At 40.1% G+C, this 20,396-nt stretch overlaps 1 protein-coding gene across 2 annotated transcripts in view; it reads right to left on the reverse strand.

The window, feature by feature from the left end:
• Positions 1-16,416, reverse strand: part of nkain4 (sodium/potassium transporting ATPase interacting 4) — a 59,077-nt gene extending 42,661 nt beyond the window's left edge. The window contains exon 1 of one of the 2 annotated variants that reach the window (XM_088082068.1): positions 16,009-16,416. In XM_088082068.1, the coding sequence (XP_087938194.1) occupies positions 16,009-16,062 (54 nt within the window). In that variant the 5' untranslated portion in view covers positions 16,063-16,416. The remainder of the gene's footprint in view (positions 1-16,008) is intronic. The other variant, XM_042491747.2, reaches the window with a different exon arrangement.
• Positions 16,417-20,396: the final 3,980 nt, after the last annotated feature.

The following is a 20,396-nucleotide window of genomic DNA, read 5'->3' on the forward strand; positions in this document are numbered from 1 at the left end:
GTAGTTTTTACTTACAAGCACACATTGTCCAATGAGGCCAAGCCTGATAAAACGATAAGATTCAGAAGGGAAATTTGCATGCAATATCGAAATGTCCAGTTCTGTTTCATAAATGTTTTGCACTCCCATTGGCAAACATACTTAACCATTTGCTGGTAGTCACTGGAGGTGACTGCAAGGGCAAAACATGATACAGTATAAAAACCAAGCTGGCCTCTGATTCATCACTTGCCTCTTTTACTGACTTTCTCTTCTTACAGTTCAGACATACAACTTTTGCTCTGATTTCCCTAACAAATATGGAAATTACCAAGCACTAACTGTGCTTCCATGAGTGCTTGCAGAGCCCTGTGTATCAGTGGTTCCCTATTTGGGTGTTGAGCTCCCCCTGGGGAAGACAACATGAGTCTGTGGGGTCGGCAGATGGTTAACAAGATAGAAAATCTGAAAAAAATGATCATTGCTACACACAGTCTTGCATTGTTTTATACTTTCTTCTTTGCATTCTTGTAATAAACTTGATAAATAGACCTTTTTGTTGCTCTGACAAATTTCAGATAAAGCAAACAGAGAGGGAACAGAGGAGGTGGTGAAAATCTATAGATATTAGAGGCCTTCACAGAGACCTGACCTGGACTATGAGCCAGACAGGGTCCAAATTATACTCTAATCTGGTCATTTAGGGTCTCGTTTGCTGCCACGGCTCTATGTGAGTGGATGTGAATGGATCACGGCATACTTAGTATCAGCGATGATCATATGGTATGTCGGCAGGAAGCCAATTTTACTAGCCTATATAGAAGATGTATGCTTAAAAAATATATATATTTTGGGAATTTAATAACATTATTACAGATTATATTATACCAGTTGAATCCGATTTGGCTCTTTAATACGAATCTATGACAATTCTTTCTTTTTTTTTTAAATAAAGTTTTAAAGTGTGAACAGGATGCAGTGGGACATTCAGTGTGACTGTGGCATTCATGTAATATAGTAAATAACCTCACGATGCTAACAGCGGATTGGCAGTGTGCAACAACATTTTACACTGACACTAGATATCAAACAAAGGCCAGAGACTCAATAACTTGCAGTTAGCTTAAAATGCACCACTTCTCAGCAGAGGAGAGAAAATAATGTTTTCTCAAAGCCTAACAGTGCAGGACTCCCTATCTGCTTCGCTGCCTGCGTCTACGCAGCAGCCTGTATCAAAGAGTACTGTGAAAGTCAAGAGCACTCACTCCCTTCCTAAATCTGAGCACCAAAGTCTCCCCAGAAGCACATTGCACAGCACAGTGACTCACAAAAAACAAAACAACTGCAATATCTTGTTTACTGAGGGGTCTCCGACTGATGATTTAAATCTGGCAGGAATTGGACAGCCCTAGACACAACGTGGGTACCGTCATTTTACAAAGCATGCTATCACAATAGAAGTCCCTTTCCTGCTGAACAAAAAACTCACCAACACCCACTAACAGCTGGCTCTTGTATTTAATGGGAAAGGTTACAATCAGCATTCATGCTTGGGATAAATGCGGTAGTCACGGGTATTTATTGACTCCAGCTTAGATTGGCTCCGATCAGCTGTGATAGAAAGAAGACACTCTGGTGGATGCTCTCATTTTCGACCCTTTTTCAGTGTAATACAATGACGTGCCGCCACAAAATACTGTTGTCTCTACCTAAGCAGTGCTCGAACATTGATCCATTAGTATGCACTGAGTTTAAAAGAGACTGAATAAGTAACTGACATAACACGAAGTAACCACCATAACATTTTCACTGAACTCCATGCTGTTCTCTAATGTTTACTAACCTGTTTCCTGGTGTGTCTGCGACTTCAAACATGGCACAACAGAAAAAAACAAAAAACAAAAGGGATTTTTGTCCACTGCAGAGCTGTTTACATGGCTCTGGTCTACTGCTAATGGGGAAGGAGTCTATTGCCTATTTTACACCGTTTGAAAAAACTACATAAATGCACTGATTTTGTTGGGGATATATATAAAGAGTAATGAGAGCATTTTGCTGTTACATTGAACCAGTGGTTCTCACGAGTCCTTGGGGGAGTTCCAGGGGTCTCCAGAAAAACGGGGTATAAATTTACTATTTCATTCACCACAGACGTGAGTAAGAGTCATAAGAATGAGTTTTCTAATCATAGGTTTCACTTCTTCCACACTTATCTCCTCAACTGTAGTTGACAACTATAGAATTCTGGTCTTAAGCATGTCTAACAACCAAAACCAAAATTCTGGGGCTCTTGTCACGAAAAAAGGTTGGGAACTACTAGATGAAATGGGGAAAGCTGTTTGAGGGCAACACACAAACTCACAGAGCTGGTGTTACTTAAATAACTACTATCCTGAGAGACATCAAAACAACTGTTCTATTCCAAACCTAAATTAGGAGAAATACAGTCACACAGACAAGCTATGAATCAGAGGCTGGCAGGCTTTTTTTTTTTTTTTTTAATGTCCCACTCTTGGCCCTGGCTTGTCTTTACTCTGTGACTCCCAGCAGGCAGTAAAGTACTTCTCAAAAACTTTCTCCAATCCAATTTTTCACCTCTCGCCTGGGTAAAGTCATTATGCTCTGGTGCCTGCCTGGTCCTTGTGTAACTAATGGTGCCAATCTCAGCATGTGTGTGATGGTGTGTGTGTGGCTTTCATTGGGTACATGAAGGGTTGGATAGATAGATAGCCCTTGGTGGTGCCTGGTCTAGCAGAGCTGAGACAGGGATTAAGAGGTAGGGTGCCTTCATAAGCCACTTTCTTCTTCACTGTTTGAAATATGGTCTGCACAGTGAAGTGCACAGCAGCTGGTCCCTTTGAACTTCACTAAGTACCACTTGTTTTAGGTAGTGGTACTAAACAGACCCTGAGTGAAGTGCTCATTGCAGCTCCGGTTTGTGCGAAGTGGCTATTGAAAGCCTAAGAATCAAAGAGCTCTTTATTTAATATGAAATATGTTAAACTTCCAGTGCGCTTAGTGCTAATAACATGCTAATCTTTCAGTGCTATTGGGAACACACAACGCACAAATCCGTCCCACTGAAATAAACATAATAAAAGCCAGTGCTTTGAACTGAGCCTCCCTCTGGACACTGGCAAACTACTTTAATACTTTCAACTTTGCAGTTTTGTTTTGTTTTGTTTTGTTTTGTTTTAGGTTGTAATGTTTTCTCTGTTACTGTTGCTTACTTTAAGATAAAGTATTAGGCATCTTCTGGACTGGACAATCATTTTCAGTTCGCTTCAATACAGTTGAGGGCAGCTGTGTTCAGTCAGTTTGAGCTTTATGAGTTCGGTTGAATGAAGCTCTCCCGTCTCAGTATACAGTCCATGTTCAAACCAATTGAGAGAGTCGTTGCCCCGCCTGGTCCGTCGACTGGCCTTGTTAGTGATAAAAGTTGTCCCATTCTAAGACACTCTGACCTCCTTTCTGTCTCTCCATCTGCTACCCACTTTCCCCATCCCACATCTCGTCTGCTTTGCTTTTACTTTGCTTTTTTCCGAATACTTTCTTTACTCTCAACAACATTCATATAGTCTAGATAATCTTTGATGTGTACATTACATGTGATTAGGGTTGCAATGAATGCCATTTCTTTACATTCAAAGCTGCTATTTATGATTTTGAATGTGGAGTTCCAGGTGCTTCCATCAAAGGTACCACTAATATATAAATATTGTCCTTTATTCCATCAGTTATTGTTTTTTTTTACACAACTATAACCCTGGATGCCATGTAATTGTGTCTTCTTATTTCTTTTTCCATGATTCATGGTGACAATATAAGAGATCTTCTGCTGTGTCTTTACTCTTAAACTGAGTGAAGCTTTGAATGTCATATTTTCACTCTAAGAAATCCTCAAACAAAATCCTCAATTTGAATAAAGTGATTCATCATATTAAATTTGTTTTTTAGTTTTTATTTTCTGCTTTCATTAATAAGTATGTAACTTGTGGTGCTGTTAGATTTCAGGTACGTACCTCCCTTTGTGTGCAGTGAGTGAGAGAGCAAACAGTTTTTAAGCAGCAGTGAAAATATTGTTTTTGAAAGTCTAAATGTCAACAAATATTGACTGAAGCAAAATGTTTCTTTAGATAAAAACATGTTGTGAATTTTGGAAATGATTAAATATGTCTTTATTTAAGACATTTTGATTTTTGGACTTTATAGTGCTAGTTGTTGGAAATGTTATATTTTTATAATCATATCTAAAAAAAAATCCCTGAGCCTTTTTCACAGATGACATTTTGACATGATGTTGGAGAAAAAGCACAGGTGTAAATAATAAAATCAACAATGGTTGAATTCTAATTAGGAGCATCAGTTTCAGACTCCTTGTGAAGTTCATGTTGATTCACTGTCACAGCTGTGACACTTGAACAGAACAGAGCCATCGTTAATGTTATTAATAACAACTATACTTCTCCTACTATAAGTCCAAATGTCTCCTGTGAAAAAGGCTTTTTATGTACCAAAATACTACAGTACAATACAGCATCTAGCCATCATAACACCCTCCATTTCATTTAAAAATAAAATAAGAGATTACATAAAATTTCACTAATCCTTTTGGTACACTTACGTACTTACACATGCTCATATATATAAAGTAAATATCACTTGCCACCACCTTTTACTACGTCAGCTGTGATTGAGAGTTGTCCATGTTAACAGTGCTGATCAAAGGATAAAGCTCAGAGCGGATAATGGCTACATGTGTGACAGAGCATTCAGTGAGATTCAGTGAAGGGGAACAAGTCTTGCTTGCATCATAGCTAATCTTATGCTACAAGAAACAAGACATTTTTAACAGTTAACCCGTGCCACGTCTAAACTGCTTTCATGCTCGCTTTCTCAATAACCACAGCCGACACAAAACTGACTAGACAGCATTTTAGGGATTTTAGCGCAAAAATCAACATCTGACTTCAAGGTTCACTGAGATATGACCCAAATTCAAACACAGTGACAGCAAACATCCTTCCTCACATGGCTGGAATCTCCTGTAAAACACTTATCTCGCTCTGTCTCTCTGCCTCCCTTTATCTCTCTCTCTCCACTTTGCCGTCAGCCAACATGTCTTTTAAGTTTATCTGCAAAGGTGGCAGCAATGTGCGGATTATTAGAGGCTAATTTAGACTCTGCTGCATCAACTTGAAGAAGACTGCAGCAGCACTGGCTGTTATGATTTCAGCCTCAACCCAAGGGATTAATGTCACTTGTGAGGTTTTGTCTCCTTTTCTTGTGGCTCCAAATTCCTTGTTTGTTGTGTGGGTGTAATGTGGAAAATGAGAGATGAGACAGCAGACTGCGACACGCACACACACACAGAGACACTTTGATTTCTCTGAGATGACTGAAGAAAAGCAGGACGAGAATACAGCCATGGATAAAACCCAAACATCCCAACAATGGATAGGATGGAAGGGACAGTGACGAAATGAGAGCGGCTTAAACCAGCCAATCCCCTCTCCCCTTCAGCCTTCCCATGTCCCAGATCTAACAAAAACTGTTTAGGTTTCGCCCCAATTAACAAGTAGGCAATTTAGCTGCGACAGAGGAAATTCTCATCAAGAATATGCAGTCAAGAACGGCAAACAGCTGTCAGCAGTTTGTACCCTCCAGCTCTACTTTCCATAATTGAGTCAGTAATATTGCTCTTTTCATCATAATACCATCACTTTTAATCTTTTATCCACCAGCTGAGGAAGTTATGCCACGTGCATCCCTGCTGTCTAACGGTTTGATCACACAACACAATTAGAGCAAAAACCATCCGTGAAGTCATCAGCCGCTTGTAAAACAAGGACTGAATGCCAAAAACAGTGGGGGGATTTGAGTGAGATAAATATGCTTTGCAGCCATTCAACTGAGTGCGATCTGTCAAGATAGTCATCCCAGCTGTGGTGCTCCCGAAGCAATTTATTCGATGCCACACTATAACAAATGACACCGCTGGAACCGCTGGAATGGAAAGAGAGAAATGGGCTTGCAAATAGTTCTAGTTTTATCTCCATTATAGCTTAATATTGCAGTGTCACTGATGTGGAACACACACAGGCACACTCACACGAGCCTCTGCATGGATGGGCACAGGCGCACACGCTCACATTTGCCAGCCCAAGGTTTTCGCTATTACCACATAATTAATGGTCTGTTAAATTGAAGACATTAAAATGGCGAGCAGTTGTAAAAAGGGGCCACCAGGGACAAAGAGGAGACGGTTTTTCCAAGAACACACATATTATTATAAACTAACATGCACGCAGCAAGGGCAGTGACTCCAAACTCCAGGGAAGGTCGAGAAACAACAGCAAAGTCACCACCTCTGCTTAATTTGCATAAAACCTGGCTGCTTTAATCTGTGTTTAACAAGCAACCTCTAACAAAAGTAAAAATTTCATTAAATTTATTTTATTCATAAGGACAACACACATTGATAAACATTTCGGTAAATGTGCCAGTGTTAGCCAGCTGGCTAATTTTCAACGACTGTCCTTTGGCAAGATGTTTTGAAACCTATAAAATGATGATCAAATTCACATAAAGACAGCAGGACACCACAAAGACAGCAATAGCGATGACAAACAGGAATTCTAAAGACAGAAACAAGACAAAACAATAACAAAGCAATAGAAAACAGCATTTAGCAAAAACGGCCTTGCAAGCAGCATGAAGCAACGACACAAAGCCAAGCATTACATGCAGAGCAGCAATAGCAATGAGAAACAGCAAATGCCAGCAGCATTCAAAACCTCACTTGGTTAAAAGTGTGTAAGTAATCAACAAAATGTATTTACGAATGAATAAAAAGTAAAAGTACTGAACAAAATTGGGTGTTTTTCATGAGACGCGGGCACATGGGTATTGGAACCCCAAATAAACAAACAAAAATCTTAATTTGAAAAGTAGCTAGTAACTAAAGCTGTCAAATAATTGTAGTGGAGTAAAAAGTACAATATCTCAAAGTCAAAGTCAAAGTCAAAGTCAGATTTATTTGTCAATTTCTTCACATGTACTTGACATACAAAGGAATCGAAATTATGTTTCTCACTATCCCATGCATAGACCGATATCAGACAGGACAGGGCAAACAGTAAAGTGCACAGGCACAACAGAGTTAAAATAGAATTAAAGAATTAAAAATATAGTCTATATAACTAAAAAAGAAAAAAAAACAAAAAAAAAACAAGAGCAAACATAGTAATGAGCGCAGTAGAGAGAAAACAGATAAACAGAATGTAAACAGCAGAATAAATAGTGCAAAAACAGAATAATCAGTAAATAAACAGTGTAAACAGTGTAGTGCAAAAAAGAATAACCAGTATATAAACTGTGTAAACAAAAACATTGTAGCAGCTGTGGGGGTTATTGCACAAATGAGAGGTAGAATTATATATGCCTAACTTACAGCTTTTTAGTACAGAAAGCCATGCAAGCAGCATGAAGCAACGACACAGAGCTAAGCATTACATGCAGACACACAGAGAAGCAATGGCAACAAAAAACAGCAATGAGCACATTTTAGATAAAGTTACTCCCAAGTAAACCACCCAGCTCTTTCCAACTGGTTGCTATGTTGCATTTTGGGTGGGTCGTTTTTTGTGGTGAGGTTAAAGGCTATGTATGTAAGTTGAGCTATCTTTAGCGAGTGACAGTTGTCCTGAGAGCAGGATGTGTACCGAGCCCCGCGTTCAAAACAGCCCAACCCCCCCGAGGTCCCAGCGCTCGTCTCTCACTCCTCAGCACGCTATCTCAGATTTGCATCATACATTCCCATGTCTCCATTTGACAGGTTGGTTTTTATCTCCTGTGGGCTATTCGGCATCTTATTGTGTACATAAAGGTTTCCGTGGTAACAGTGCACCAGAGAGGAGGGGGGAGATGGAAAGAGAACGAAAGAGAGGGGGAAAAGGGAAAGCTAAACATAGAGATTTCAGGTCTCCAGGGTCGTGCTCATAATTGGCCCAGAGTGAGAGGTCGAGCCACCACCCTTCCCCTCCCCCTCTTTTTCTGTTTCACTGCACCTTTGTATCTGCATCTCCCCAAAAATTTCCAGAGGCTCTGGCCCCGCTGATAAATCAGCTGGTGATCAATAATTCAAACATATTCCCAGCAGGGGGAAAAAATGGGGTAAAGGATGTTGGGGGGAGTAAAAGAGAAAGGGAGATAAGACAAAGCCCTGTTGTATTTCAACAAAGGATGCACGTTAGGGGCGGAGCATGAACATTCATTACACATTCAAGCAGCGCCGCTCATCCCCGAGCACCCAGGTTGCATTAGGCTCTCAGGTGAGATGATGACACACTGGAGGGAGCTCCAAAAGTCTGAGCTGTGGGTTTGCATTTATTAAGCAGTCACCTTGCCTTTGTGACCTAAACACACACACACACACACACACACACACACACACACACACACACACACACAAGCACACTCTTAACCAGTGTGGGCTGTTTAATCAACTTCTTTTGATAGGGCTGGTACTTATGGCTGAGGCAGGACCTGTCAGGGTCTGCTCTTCCGTGCATGAGGGCTGCTCAGGCAGAGCAATCAACACAGTCTGGGTCAAGACCACAATCAGCGCTGAGCACCAGGGGTCCATTTGACAGCACAAGCATAGCACTTACACACACACTGTACTGTACTTAATTATGTTGACCTATATGAACTTCAAAAAGAAAAGAATAAGGGTCCAGAGACAAGGTTAAGACCTTCATTTCTAAAATCACACAAAACACTGGAGCTTCTGTGGCCCATAATCACATACTGCAGTGATATCCAAACTCCGGCCCAGGAACCAACTGTGGCCCTCAGACCAATTTTGACACTCAGCTATATGATCAACACATTGTTGGTTAATCAAGCAATATCACTTGATATATATTTTCATTCACATCACGATGGCAGGACAATCATATAGTTTATGGACATGCAGCAAGTAGGAACTATTTAACTAATGTGTTTTCATAAATGGATGGTAAAGAAGCTAATGAACACCAGACATTTCCTGCAACATAGTAGACATGGCCACGGCAAAGAAACTTAAAGCCAGCAGCAAGGGAAAGTTAAATATATTTTACTTAAAGATGAATAGTTGTGTTTTTGTCATTTGTGTGTTCTCTTTTTTTTTTTTAAATAACCTGTATGATGTGAGGAGCCACTGGCCCCCAGGTATTTTCACATAATCTAGTCCAGGCCCCATTCAAAAAGGTTTGACTATCCCTAATATACTGTTAGAGCCTTCTGCCCTCCATCTCCCACTTTCACATCTCTGGAGTGGGTTGTTTGAGTGGGTGTAGGTGTGGGTTCTGTACAGAGGCTATGTTCTCGCCACAGCGGCTGCGGGTTGAATTACGGCCTCGGCCCTTCGCTGCATGTCACCCCCCTCTCTCTCTTCCCCTTTCACACTAAGTGTATCCTATCAATTAAAGGCTAAAAGTAAAGAAAATTATGAATAGCCTACTTGTGTTTTTTATGTGGAAGTGTTTTAATTAGTAATGTTTTGGTAAAATTGCATGTAAGCATGTGACTAGATAAATATTGCATGAGTCGAGAGGTTGCAAATGTATATTTTGATATAGTTTTGCTGTTTTTAAATGTGATTCCCTATGACTTCAATTCATCAATTTCTTTTTTTCCCATTTTTTTAACTCTTTTTTCACCTAGAAGGCATGCAAGATAAACACAGTTTCCTTCCCGAATTCAAAATAGCACAGGGTGAGTATTTGATTTGCATGATTTGATGGATGAAGTATTCATTTAGAAGGACTGGAAAATTAAAACATGCATTTTCTTTTAAGATAAGTCTATTTCATATACTGACCCAAAGATCTGAGTTTCAAAGCAGAGTGTTATACTTGCTTTCCCCATTCACAGCAGCTTGTAATCAGAAACTTGAAGTAATTCTTATTGCTTGAACTACAACTTGTGATGAATCAATCTCACAAGATCCTACTGACAAGCAACAAAATTTCTATAAATGAACCCGTCTCTCCAGATCCTAAATTGCTGGACCATTTCACCCAGCAGGCCTCAGCCGGCTCACCGACACGATTGTGTAAACTACAGAGAAGGTGCCTTGGAGACCTCAAGCACTATACGTGCTTCTAGGACATTAGTGGGTTTGCATCAATTTGACATAGATTTCACTGGGTTTTTTTTAGGTTGTTTTATGTCTTCACTTAGACTAATGTGTGGATTATTTAGTTGCTTCTACGGCAGTAAATGTATGCTTTGGTGTTGCTAGACGAGCTTCTCTGAGTAATGTTAGTAATGATGGAGGTTGTATGTCAAACCAACATTTACACCCCTGGATTCTACAAACAGCAACAAGAACTAAGATATTTTTTTTACTCAAATAAAAAAATAATTTGAACTGTAACAACCTGTCTGAATTCAAAATTTACAATTGTGCAACAGGCTGTTTGCCTTTTAGTTTAACAGAGAGTGCTCTTGAAATTCACGATCTACTTGACCTATTGCATGCCCTATTGACCTATTAGTTAATTAAGCTTATATATAAAAGTGGCCATTATCAAGCAAAACTGTGCTGATTGGAAAATCCTGACACAAAAGCATCTGAGAAGCAGCGTGTGTGCACTGCATTACGCTGTGTTTAAGATAAGATAACCTTTAATTATCCACACACCGTGGAAATGTTCTTGCTAAAATAGCTCAGTGCAACATTAACCCTACAATATAAAATATAAAAAAAGTTGAATATAAAATACAAAAACAAATATAGAAAATATATTAGATAGATATTAAATATAGAAAAGGAAATTATAGATTAAAGAAATATGAACAACTCGCCAGTTGCATATCCATGTTTCAATGCAGTACCAAAAAAAAAAACATGAGAAAAAGACACAGAAAACACTGAAAACTCAGAAGAGAGGTCCCTGCTGCTGTAAGTGGCTGCCACTCATGCGCCCCTGGAAGTAGTTAATTCTTACAAATTACATGTTAAGTAAAACTTATTTGAACTTGACTTTTTAAAAAAGTGACAGTCCTAATAAGCACATGCTTTGTATAAATGTCATACCAACATTAACAACCATTGTTGCTTTGATTGCTGCTACTTTTAAGGCTTCCGTAAGCTAAAACTTACAATATAATTGACTATTAGTGGCCTTAGGCCTAGTGGTATATTACAAACCCCACCCTTAGTTCACATCTGCCGAATATGGTCATCAGTGTGAATAACCCATATGTTATAGTGATAACTATCCTCACAACCCTGAGCACATACTCCAACAGCGCCATTTAATTCTACTTTCCAAAACAAGAAATTAACTGAGAATTGCTGTTGGCGTCTGTTGGCATTTGGTGAACACATCTCATTTATGGGGAGCCCATCTCTGTACAGAAAGCTGTGTCTAACAAACACAGACACCATATTTTGTATCTGCGTAGTTAATTCAGATAGGGATGCTTTGGTAGTCTGCTGCCATCTGTGCAAGCCAAAGCAAAGAGTAAAAAAAAAAAAAGTGTTTTTGCTCACAATGATATGATTTGCAGTCCAGAGAGGCTTAATGTGAACCTTAATAGCAAGCCTAGAGAGGCAGAGAGGAGGGTAAAGAAACCGAGAGATAAAAAAGCTGTGACCATCCACTCTATTCCCGCTGGCCTATCTCCTCCATCAACATGGCAGTGCCAAGGAAATACAGTTCATTATCATTGATCACACTCGACTGCGCGCTCACACAGACGCTCTAAAGAAGTTACACACACACGCTCACCAACAAAAGAGACACCCTAAACAGATGTCTTAAGCATCTGTGATAAAATTGAAATCTTCTTGCTGTTGCCATGAAAAGCTTTCATATTTCACTAGCTACCAGGTTGTGATATATCACCTCTCATGGGAACTAGCAAGATAAAACAGGATTATACAGTAGAAGCAACTCTCAGTCTGCTGACCTAACAGCATACAGTGTTTTATTGCCTTGCAATTTGCCCCAGCTGCTGTAATTACTCTAATTACAGCTGTGTGGTGCATTAATATCAAAGCTATGGGCAGGGACCTTGTGTATGTGTGTGTCAGTCAGCACCCATTGGTGAGATGGGAGAGACAGTATGCTGATAGACATCCAGCCCCTAAAAGCTCATGAATATTCAACTGGAAATTTGAATGTTAGTGCCTCCATAAGGAAAATGCAGCAGTGGAAGAAGAAAAAAAACAGCCTGAATCCTTTGTAATGTGTGGGAGATGACGTGATGCCTGCCAAGGGATAAGGTTGCGCCTTTAGAGATAACGCTCTTCAGGAGGAGGCGCTCAGTTTCTCCGCTAAAACTTTCTTGGAAGTACTTTGGTTGAACTCGGCCTTCTTCTCTGAAGCCTTCACTACAAAGATGGTTTATTCTCTAGCTATGTCATCAAAAGAGTAGAGGAAAAGTGGGCAGTGTGATGCAAGATATTACACACTCACATAGCGCTTGTGGGTAGTCTGAATGTTAGTTTTTAAAGGGTGAGGATGAGGTAAAACTTGCAGATCTCACTGAAAATGCCCGTATATCGGCACAAACAAAGCTTTTCACTGTGATAACATCGACACCCTTCTCTTCACATTGCTTATGATCAAATAAACACCTTCTAGCTCTCTTCACCTCTCTCCTCTTGTCAGAAATGACAAAGCTGCACTTCCTCCCCTCATACAAAGGTTGTAATCTTTACCCAACACTAGACCTACTAACCTATAACTCACAGGTCTGAATGTGCAGCTGTCAGTGGAGACGTGTGCATGAAATAGTGTCTCTGCGAGGCTGCATCTGTAAGTGCAGCCAGTGCAGGCATTTCTGGGGTCAATGTTCAGATCTGAGCTCATTACCTTTGTTCAGTGTGATTATGTGTGTGCGCGCCATGTGTGTCCCTGTCTGCCCTTTCCCGCAAAACCACCGTGACCAACATAGAGGCCTCCTCCATCAATCAACCACTGTCCAGCGTACCGCATTAACCACCATGCAGAACGACGTCCCTCCTCATGGCCAAACATTCACAATATGTCTGGTCGGCCGTATCTGACCAATCAAAACGCTTCCACGCCAGGTCAGCTTCAGGTCAAAACTTCAAACAACTGACCCGGTGAGACAAAAAACAAGCTTGCCTGTTTCTTTGAGTACAAACAAATCATTAGACAGACGGGGCTTCCTGCCAACGCTTGCCTTTCTCTGGGGCTGATCGGGGTTCTGACAACGATCCAGCCCTACTGTCTGGACTAGTTAGACTGCGGAGGGAAAAAGAGGGAACAGAGGCGTTTCGATCAATACAGGCTCATTATCTGTTGCCTTCTGTCCCAGAGAGATGAGTCCCACCGCTCGGCCTGTTGATGAGGAAAGCGCACCACAATTCAATTAGGGAATGGCCGAGATGCCAAAAGAGGTTTGATCAAAGCACTCTGCCTGGCTAATTAGCACACACAGCGGTTCACAAGGGCTATTTTTACATCTGAGGAGCAGAGTATGTTGTTTTGTTAATGGCAGTTTTACCCTGTAATGGACTGGGAATAACCTGGCTCATTGTCAATGCATAGGTTTCATCCAGGGGAGAGCGGGGGCCCCTTGTGCTGCTCAAAACACATGTATATTCATGTACACTCACGTGCACGTGCACATAAACACACATAGCTTCAACCTAGTGACCTTTCCAAAGGTCGTGCAGGGTTTAATGCAACCCCTCTTTGCAGGTTAAACTCGTCAGAAGTGTGCCGGTGTGTGTGTGTGCGTGTTTGTGTGTGTGTGTGTGTGTGTGTGTGTGTGTGTGTGTGTTTCTGTAGACAGGAAGTGTCAGGTCATCCAGAAATAGTGCCAGGGGAAAATGAAGCTGTTTCCAGGAGTCTTTGGGGACTTTTTAGGCAGCACGCTGACACCTTTATAAACCTCTTAACAAATGGTCGACCTCCTTCTCTCTAATGAGGCAGAGAGGTCCGAAGTCTGGGAAGGGAAAACAGGTGTGTCCCTCAAGATGGGTTCATATACCCCGTTGTTTGTGTGTGTCATCGGGGGGGGAAATTTTAACAAGGGAGCAAGACTGAGGCAATTCTGAACTAAGCCACATTCACACAAGCAGACCAGTTCCTCACTATTTAACAAATTTACAGAGCTGTAACCTGACAGATACACAAGCACAAATACACAGCACTCTATTTTTTGTTTAAGTGGAGAACAGGCAGCAGGACACTTGGGTCGGGACGGCTGGAAGGAAGTTATCCAAATGACAGCAAACCAGGACAGAAACAAATGCTTCAAAGAAACTGAAGTTCTAGTGCACATCATGATGCTCAGATTAATGCTTATTTATAAAAAGCGTAGATTAAAAGCAAAAGAAAGGAGCGAACTACACATATCACTTCATCAGATTTGCTCTATGTTTAATCACCATCAGCTGTTACATTTAAATCATCACATGCTCATTAGCAGAGGATGGGACAGGTGTGCTTCAACATTAAGTCATTTCAGCTGTAATGATACTATGTGGGATTAATTTCAATATAAATATACATTTTATAGGATAAAAAGGTGCAATTAATGTAAAGATAAAGTAAACAACATTATCCTGGTGTGCACTGGAACTTCAGTTAATTTGATTTAATGTTACCCTGCACTGGCTGGCACACAGGTTAGAGGCATGGCGGTGCACAGGGCTTCTTCAGATTTTTTAAACAAATCTTAATCTTTTTCCTCTGAATAAAGCCTTTAAACTAAAGGTAGTGGTTCATGTCAAATGAACAATTTCCAAACTTGAGACCGCCAGAAACCTGTTACTCTGAGGGACAACTCTGAAGGGGTCTTGAGATGTTTTTGGGGGGGATGCAACATCATTAAATAGGAGGCGCAGGTGTTAGTAGTTATTACTGAAACCAACTGCCACTTCCCATTAAATGCTTTCTTTTTGTTGTACCTTCCATTTTTTTCTTCATTTCTGGATTCACTCATGCATGACACAATATATCAGAACTTTCCCATCTGACTCTTTGTCTGGAGGAGATTTTATTGCTCCCTTAGCTGTTAAAAGCGACATTTACTCATTGGGGCTTACGGTGTGAGCAAGCCCAGTTGTAATACCACCATAAATAACAGTGTCACACCCTGTCAAGTAAACTCTTCTCAGGGATAGTGGCAAAGGCAAGCTGGCCTGTGTGTCAGTGAGAAAGCATCGTCTGAGACAAGCTACCATCAGTAAAATGTCACAGCCTCACACTTCACTGATCAGAAACTGAAAAGCTTTGTGGGTCAACACTCCCCACAATATAGCTGGTTTGAGTTCCTAATGAACAAATTTCTCGGATCTTGAGATCAAAGAAGAGATTTATGTATTAGCCAACATCTTAAATGTTTAAGATCATGAGACAGTAGCAGCTCTGAATGTTAATCTGAAATGCAGACAGGGGTTTGAGAAAATAATGCCCCGCACAGAACTACATGATGACTTTAGGTAATACTGTTTCAGTGTATAAAAGATCACTGACACTCAAAAGAGCACATCTATACATTTGCTGATGCTCTTTTATCATGCATCACACAGCATCGGCCTATTACTGTGCCACTACTTCAGGCTGTTAGTGCTTTGAAGAGCTTCTTTAACACCAACAGCAGTACCATATGCTGTCTGTCACAACAGTGAAATTTCCTCACAGATAATGAAAAGAAATAAACAACACCACTTAGGCACAAATCACAACATCAACCCAAAATAGCAGGAAATCAGCAAATATCAAGACAAGGGAGGAGAGAGTTTAAGAAAATATGAAAACGTGGAGACTTGCAGAACTTTTAAGATGCTGATTTTTCTAAAAAAAAAAAAAAACAAAAAAAAACCTGTTTTCAGTTTTCAACATGTGCTACTCAACCTTTAACGAGACCATGAGCTACTGGCCAGTTTAACGTGAGAAAGATCAAATTCTTAAGTCATTTCTAGTTCTAAAAATATACACTAAAGACAGGTTACAACTTGCAAGTCAACAAGAGAAGTGTGGGTAAACTCACCAACTGTAAAGTGCAGATAAAGATAAGTGTGCATCGTCCGCTGCAGCAGCCCATTGTGTCAGCGGTGAAAACGTGACTCTGATCCGAGAGAAAAAGGACTTGGAAACGGGTCGGAGGGGCTCTCAATGTGCCGTCCAGACTCAGTCCTGATCCAAGCTGCGGCGTCCCATTCTCCTTTTCTGCTCTGGTGTCTCTATGCTGAGCCAAAATCCCGCGACAGGATCTGCTTGGCTTCTGGGATCTGTCTGTTTGCCTCCGCTCCTGCCGGCCGGTCGCACTTGAGGTGACTGACTGGGTGGGTGGTTGCGAGCCGGTGTGCACAAGGAGAAGGAGGAGGAGGAGGAGGAGGAGGAGGGTGGGAGGTGGTGGTGTTGGGGTAGTCAACCGTGGGCTGGGATGTGGCTGACTGGAGGGCGTCAACTGGTTTGTGGACGCTGTCTGTGGTGAGGCAGCAGAGAAAGTGCGCGCGTGTTAATTGTAAATATTCAAAGAGAGGCAATCAATTTATTGTCATGGTGACCGGATACATTTCTATTATGCCAATTTAGAACGCTTAATGGCAACTAGAGACACAAATAAAGCCAATTTCAGGCATTTAATTGTTTGCAAACGTTGGATATTAATTCTAGTGTTTGTTAACTAATGGTAGCGTCTCGCTTTTGAGGTTTAATGAGTTTTGTGGGTGCAGGTGCGTGTGTGAGGACGGACACCGAGCTAAATTAGAGGCTATGATGATGATGATGATGATGAAGTTGCTGGTGGAGGAGAGGCGCCATCTTGTGACATTCTTTTGAAACGCATTCCTGACAAGTTTTCAAGAGGCTCTGCACCGCACACTGTAACTGTCGACCTATCGAGGGTCTGCATCCTTCGAAGGACGCAACCTACGCGGTCTACGCAGGCGACTCTTTCGAAGACGCTTCCGACGGATGCAGACCCTCGAATGGTCATCATTCAAAACGAAAAACATTTTTTTGTCAGTTATGTGGGTTTTTTTGTGTCAATAAAACAGTTTCCGCCATTATTTAACAAAATTCCCGTTTATGCACAGTTTGGACAATAATAACTAAAGCAATTACAGTCTTAAAGGTCCCCCAATTTGGGCACTCCAAAGCCACTTTGAGTCTCGATGGTTTTCTGGTTAAATAGCCTATTCTTTTAATTACTTTTTTATGGCATGTTTCTTTACCTTAACTTTCTATACCCAGGGACACTGAACATTGTTTTGGACAGAATTTCAAACATTTTCCATGATATTTCAAGTACCCCAATTTTTTTTTCCCCACTTGCATTTTTCAAACATATTCAAACTCAATTCAAACATTATTTCAGCATTTCGCATGATGTGCTGAAGGACTGTTGGAAATTTGAAAATCCAACAATGTTTTCTGTTTTTACAGTTTCCAATCACGATAAATGGTGTCATTTTAGTGTTTTTTTTTTTAAAAACATGCCCCATATTTTAAAGTTTTCCATAAAAATTTCCCAAAAGTTTAAAAAAGAAGAAAAAAGCCAAAACATTTTAAAGAAAACATGCCTTTCAACCGTTTTCTAAAATGTAATAAATAACAAAATCCCCAAATTTTCAAGTCTTCTATTAAAAAAAATCACCAAAAAGAACAAAAAAAGTAGAAAATCCAAATTTCCCTTTCAAAAGTTTTCTATAAGATTAAAAAAAAGGAAAAAGAATAAATATATGCCTTCCAATGTATGTTTTCTTTAAAAATAGGTGGTAAAGCAAATACAAAATACAGACAATTAAAGTTGTTTTCCCCTTTTCTCAGCCAAAAGGGCTTTCAACTTTACATCAGAGCTATGTTAGGTCATCAGCAGAAATAAATTCAGCGTTATGTTACATTAATGTAACTGAATTTATTACACACAACACATTTCCATGATTTTACTAGTTCTATGGCTTTTCCAGGCCTGGGATATGTGATTTCCAGGTTTTCCATGACAGTGTGAACCCTGTATACCCCTTGTGCCTCACCCCCCTCCCCTTGACCTGCCTCCTTTTCTTCACACAGACCTTTTGTTTGAATCTCCATTTGCCTTCTGGGTCTGCTCGGTATGATTCATAATAAAAAAGATCTTAAAAGCAACTCTCAGTCACCCTCCTCCACTCTCGGAGTGTATGGAAGCAGTTCCCACCTCTCTCTCTCTCTCTCTCTCCTCACCAGCTTGATAAATCTTTTACACGTCTGCGGGCTGAGTGAGGGAACACTTCACATCTCATTTCATCACACACTCCTCCGTTCCACTCCTTTAAAGAACCGCTCCGCCATCCTACACCGCCCTGCCCACCTGCGTCCAGCCGGGACCCCGGAGGAGCTCCTCCCCCCATCGCCAAAAATAACCTCAGGGTATTTATGGAAGCCAGCAAGCACGAATTGAGCTTTTTTTTATTGGTTGCGAAAAAAAGGATGTTGTTTCATCATTAGAGCTCACAACCTGGAAAAATAAGCATCGTGATCAATTTGAAGTAGTTTGTGCATCATCAACCACTTGCATCATTTTTTTCTGATCATTGATTGTTGATAGTTTGTCTGCAGATCCAGTACTTTTACACTTTTTAAGCCATATGTTCTTGTCTCAGATGAGCATTCTTAGGCACATATTTTATTGTGTTATGTAATGTGGACATCAGGTGGTTCATCCTGCTGAATCTCTTACTATATTATATTTTGGGTTCTGTGTGACTTTAAAAAAAGTTTACCTTATGGAGACTGGTAGATATTAGGCTTGGGCAGTATCAAGATATCACAATATACCAGGACATTTAGAAATCCCAAAGGTATGATTTTCTATACCATAAAAAAATACAGAATCTTTCAGCAAATGCAGACCAAATTTCACCCCAATGGTGATGTTTTTCCAGATCATGACTTCTCTTTAGAACCTCCTTGGTAAAGAGAAAAATGCCTCTGCCCCAGTTTTGGATTATTTCGGGTTTAGTCCTGATGATTAGATGAGCCAGCCAACAAGGATGAAGCTATGTGCAGTCTCAAAGCTCTCTGTTCAGCCCACTGATGTGTTGGTATAAGTGTCAAGGGATCCTCCAGGAAAAGTCTATGAAAGAAGGGTGCTAATTTCCTATCTATTCATTATTTTTCTAGGCTGTAAGTTTTAAAACCCAGCAAGGTAATTGCATAGGCAAACACACTCACAGCATTTGTAGGCTGGACAATGTCATACCAGAACACACACGTATTTTTTTTTTACAAAAATACCATTAGATACCGCGTATCCTGGTGAACTGTCAGAAAGGTATGAAAAAATAGATATTGTCCAGGCAGCATAGATATATTGTTAATGACAGCTAAAGACAAAAGTTAAGGCATTTTTAATGGGTACAAAGACCATATATGGGTTGAATTCTTGTGACAAAATAATCACAACTCAAAGTCCACTTGCCAGCGTTTTGTTAACGATGTCATACCTTTTTACAAGGAGGTGTAGTTTTTCTCAGTTGTGTATTCAAGGTCCACTTGCTACCCAAACACCAACAACAAAGAAGAGTCCTAAAAATACGGCAGGTACTAAGCTTTTACATCAACAAAGATGACAACTTCCATCGGACTGAATTTATAGCTCTTCAAAAAGCTATGTCGACCTTGATTTGGAGTTTAATTATCAATTTATTATTTTCAAGGTCAAGAAATTGCGCTCATGTTTAACCTTTCATTCCTCCTGTCTCAACAATGATGCAGTGGTGGAGGATGCATCCATACCCCTCAGGCTAATACCACAAGGTAAAAATACTCAATTTTTAGTAAAAGTCCTGCATTGGAAATGTTACTTAAGTAAAGGTATGTACAATCAGGAAAATGCACTTAAGTAATAAAAGTAAAAGTACCCAGACACATTTCAATTAGTCCAGTGAATCAAAATAAAAGAAAAAGCAGCAAGTCCTAATGTTTGAGAAGCTGCAACCGTAAACCGTTTTTGCACCAAACAATTATGAAAATACTTAATTTTTTTTTTATCAATTCACTAATGGTTTTAGCAGCACTTTTGTAATTTTGTATCGTTTGTGTGCAACAATCTTAATTTCCAAAGTAATAAAAGTTTTCAAGTAAATGTAATGGGGTAAAAAGTGTAATATTTTCTTCTGAAGTGTAGTGAAATATTAGTAGAAAGTGGCATGATATTAAAATATTCAAGTAAAGTAAAAGTACCTAAACTTTGTACTTAAGCACAGTGCTTGAGTGCCATTATGCTTATATTGTGTAAAATATTTGATCCCAGTTATACATCAAATGGAAATGTCTTGTGTAAATATTACATACATTTCCAAATTCAGGCTAATATAAGTTTTATCTCTGTAAATGTCTAAATACTCCTCAAAGATAACTGGGTTAAAACAACGTTTGGCTGCATAACATGAG

Source organism: Plectropomus leopardus, chromosome 9 (assembly GCF_026936395.1).
Source record: "Plectropomus leopardus strain MGB_pleo_1.0 chromosome 9, ASM2693639v1, whole genome shotgun sequence".
NCBI classification, from domain to species: Eukaryota; Metazoa; Chordata; class Actinopteri; order Perciformes; family Serranidae; genus Plectropomus; species Plectropomus leopardus.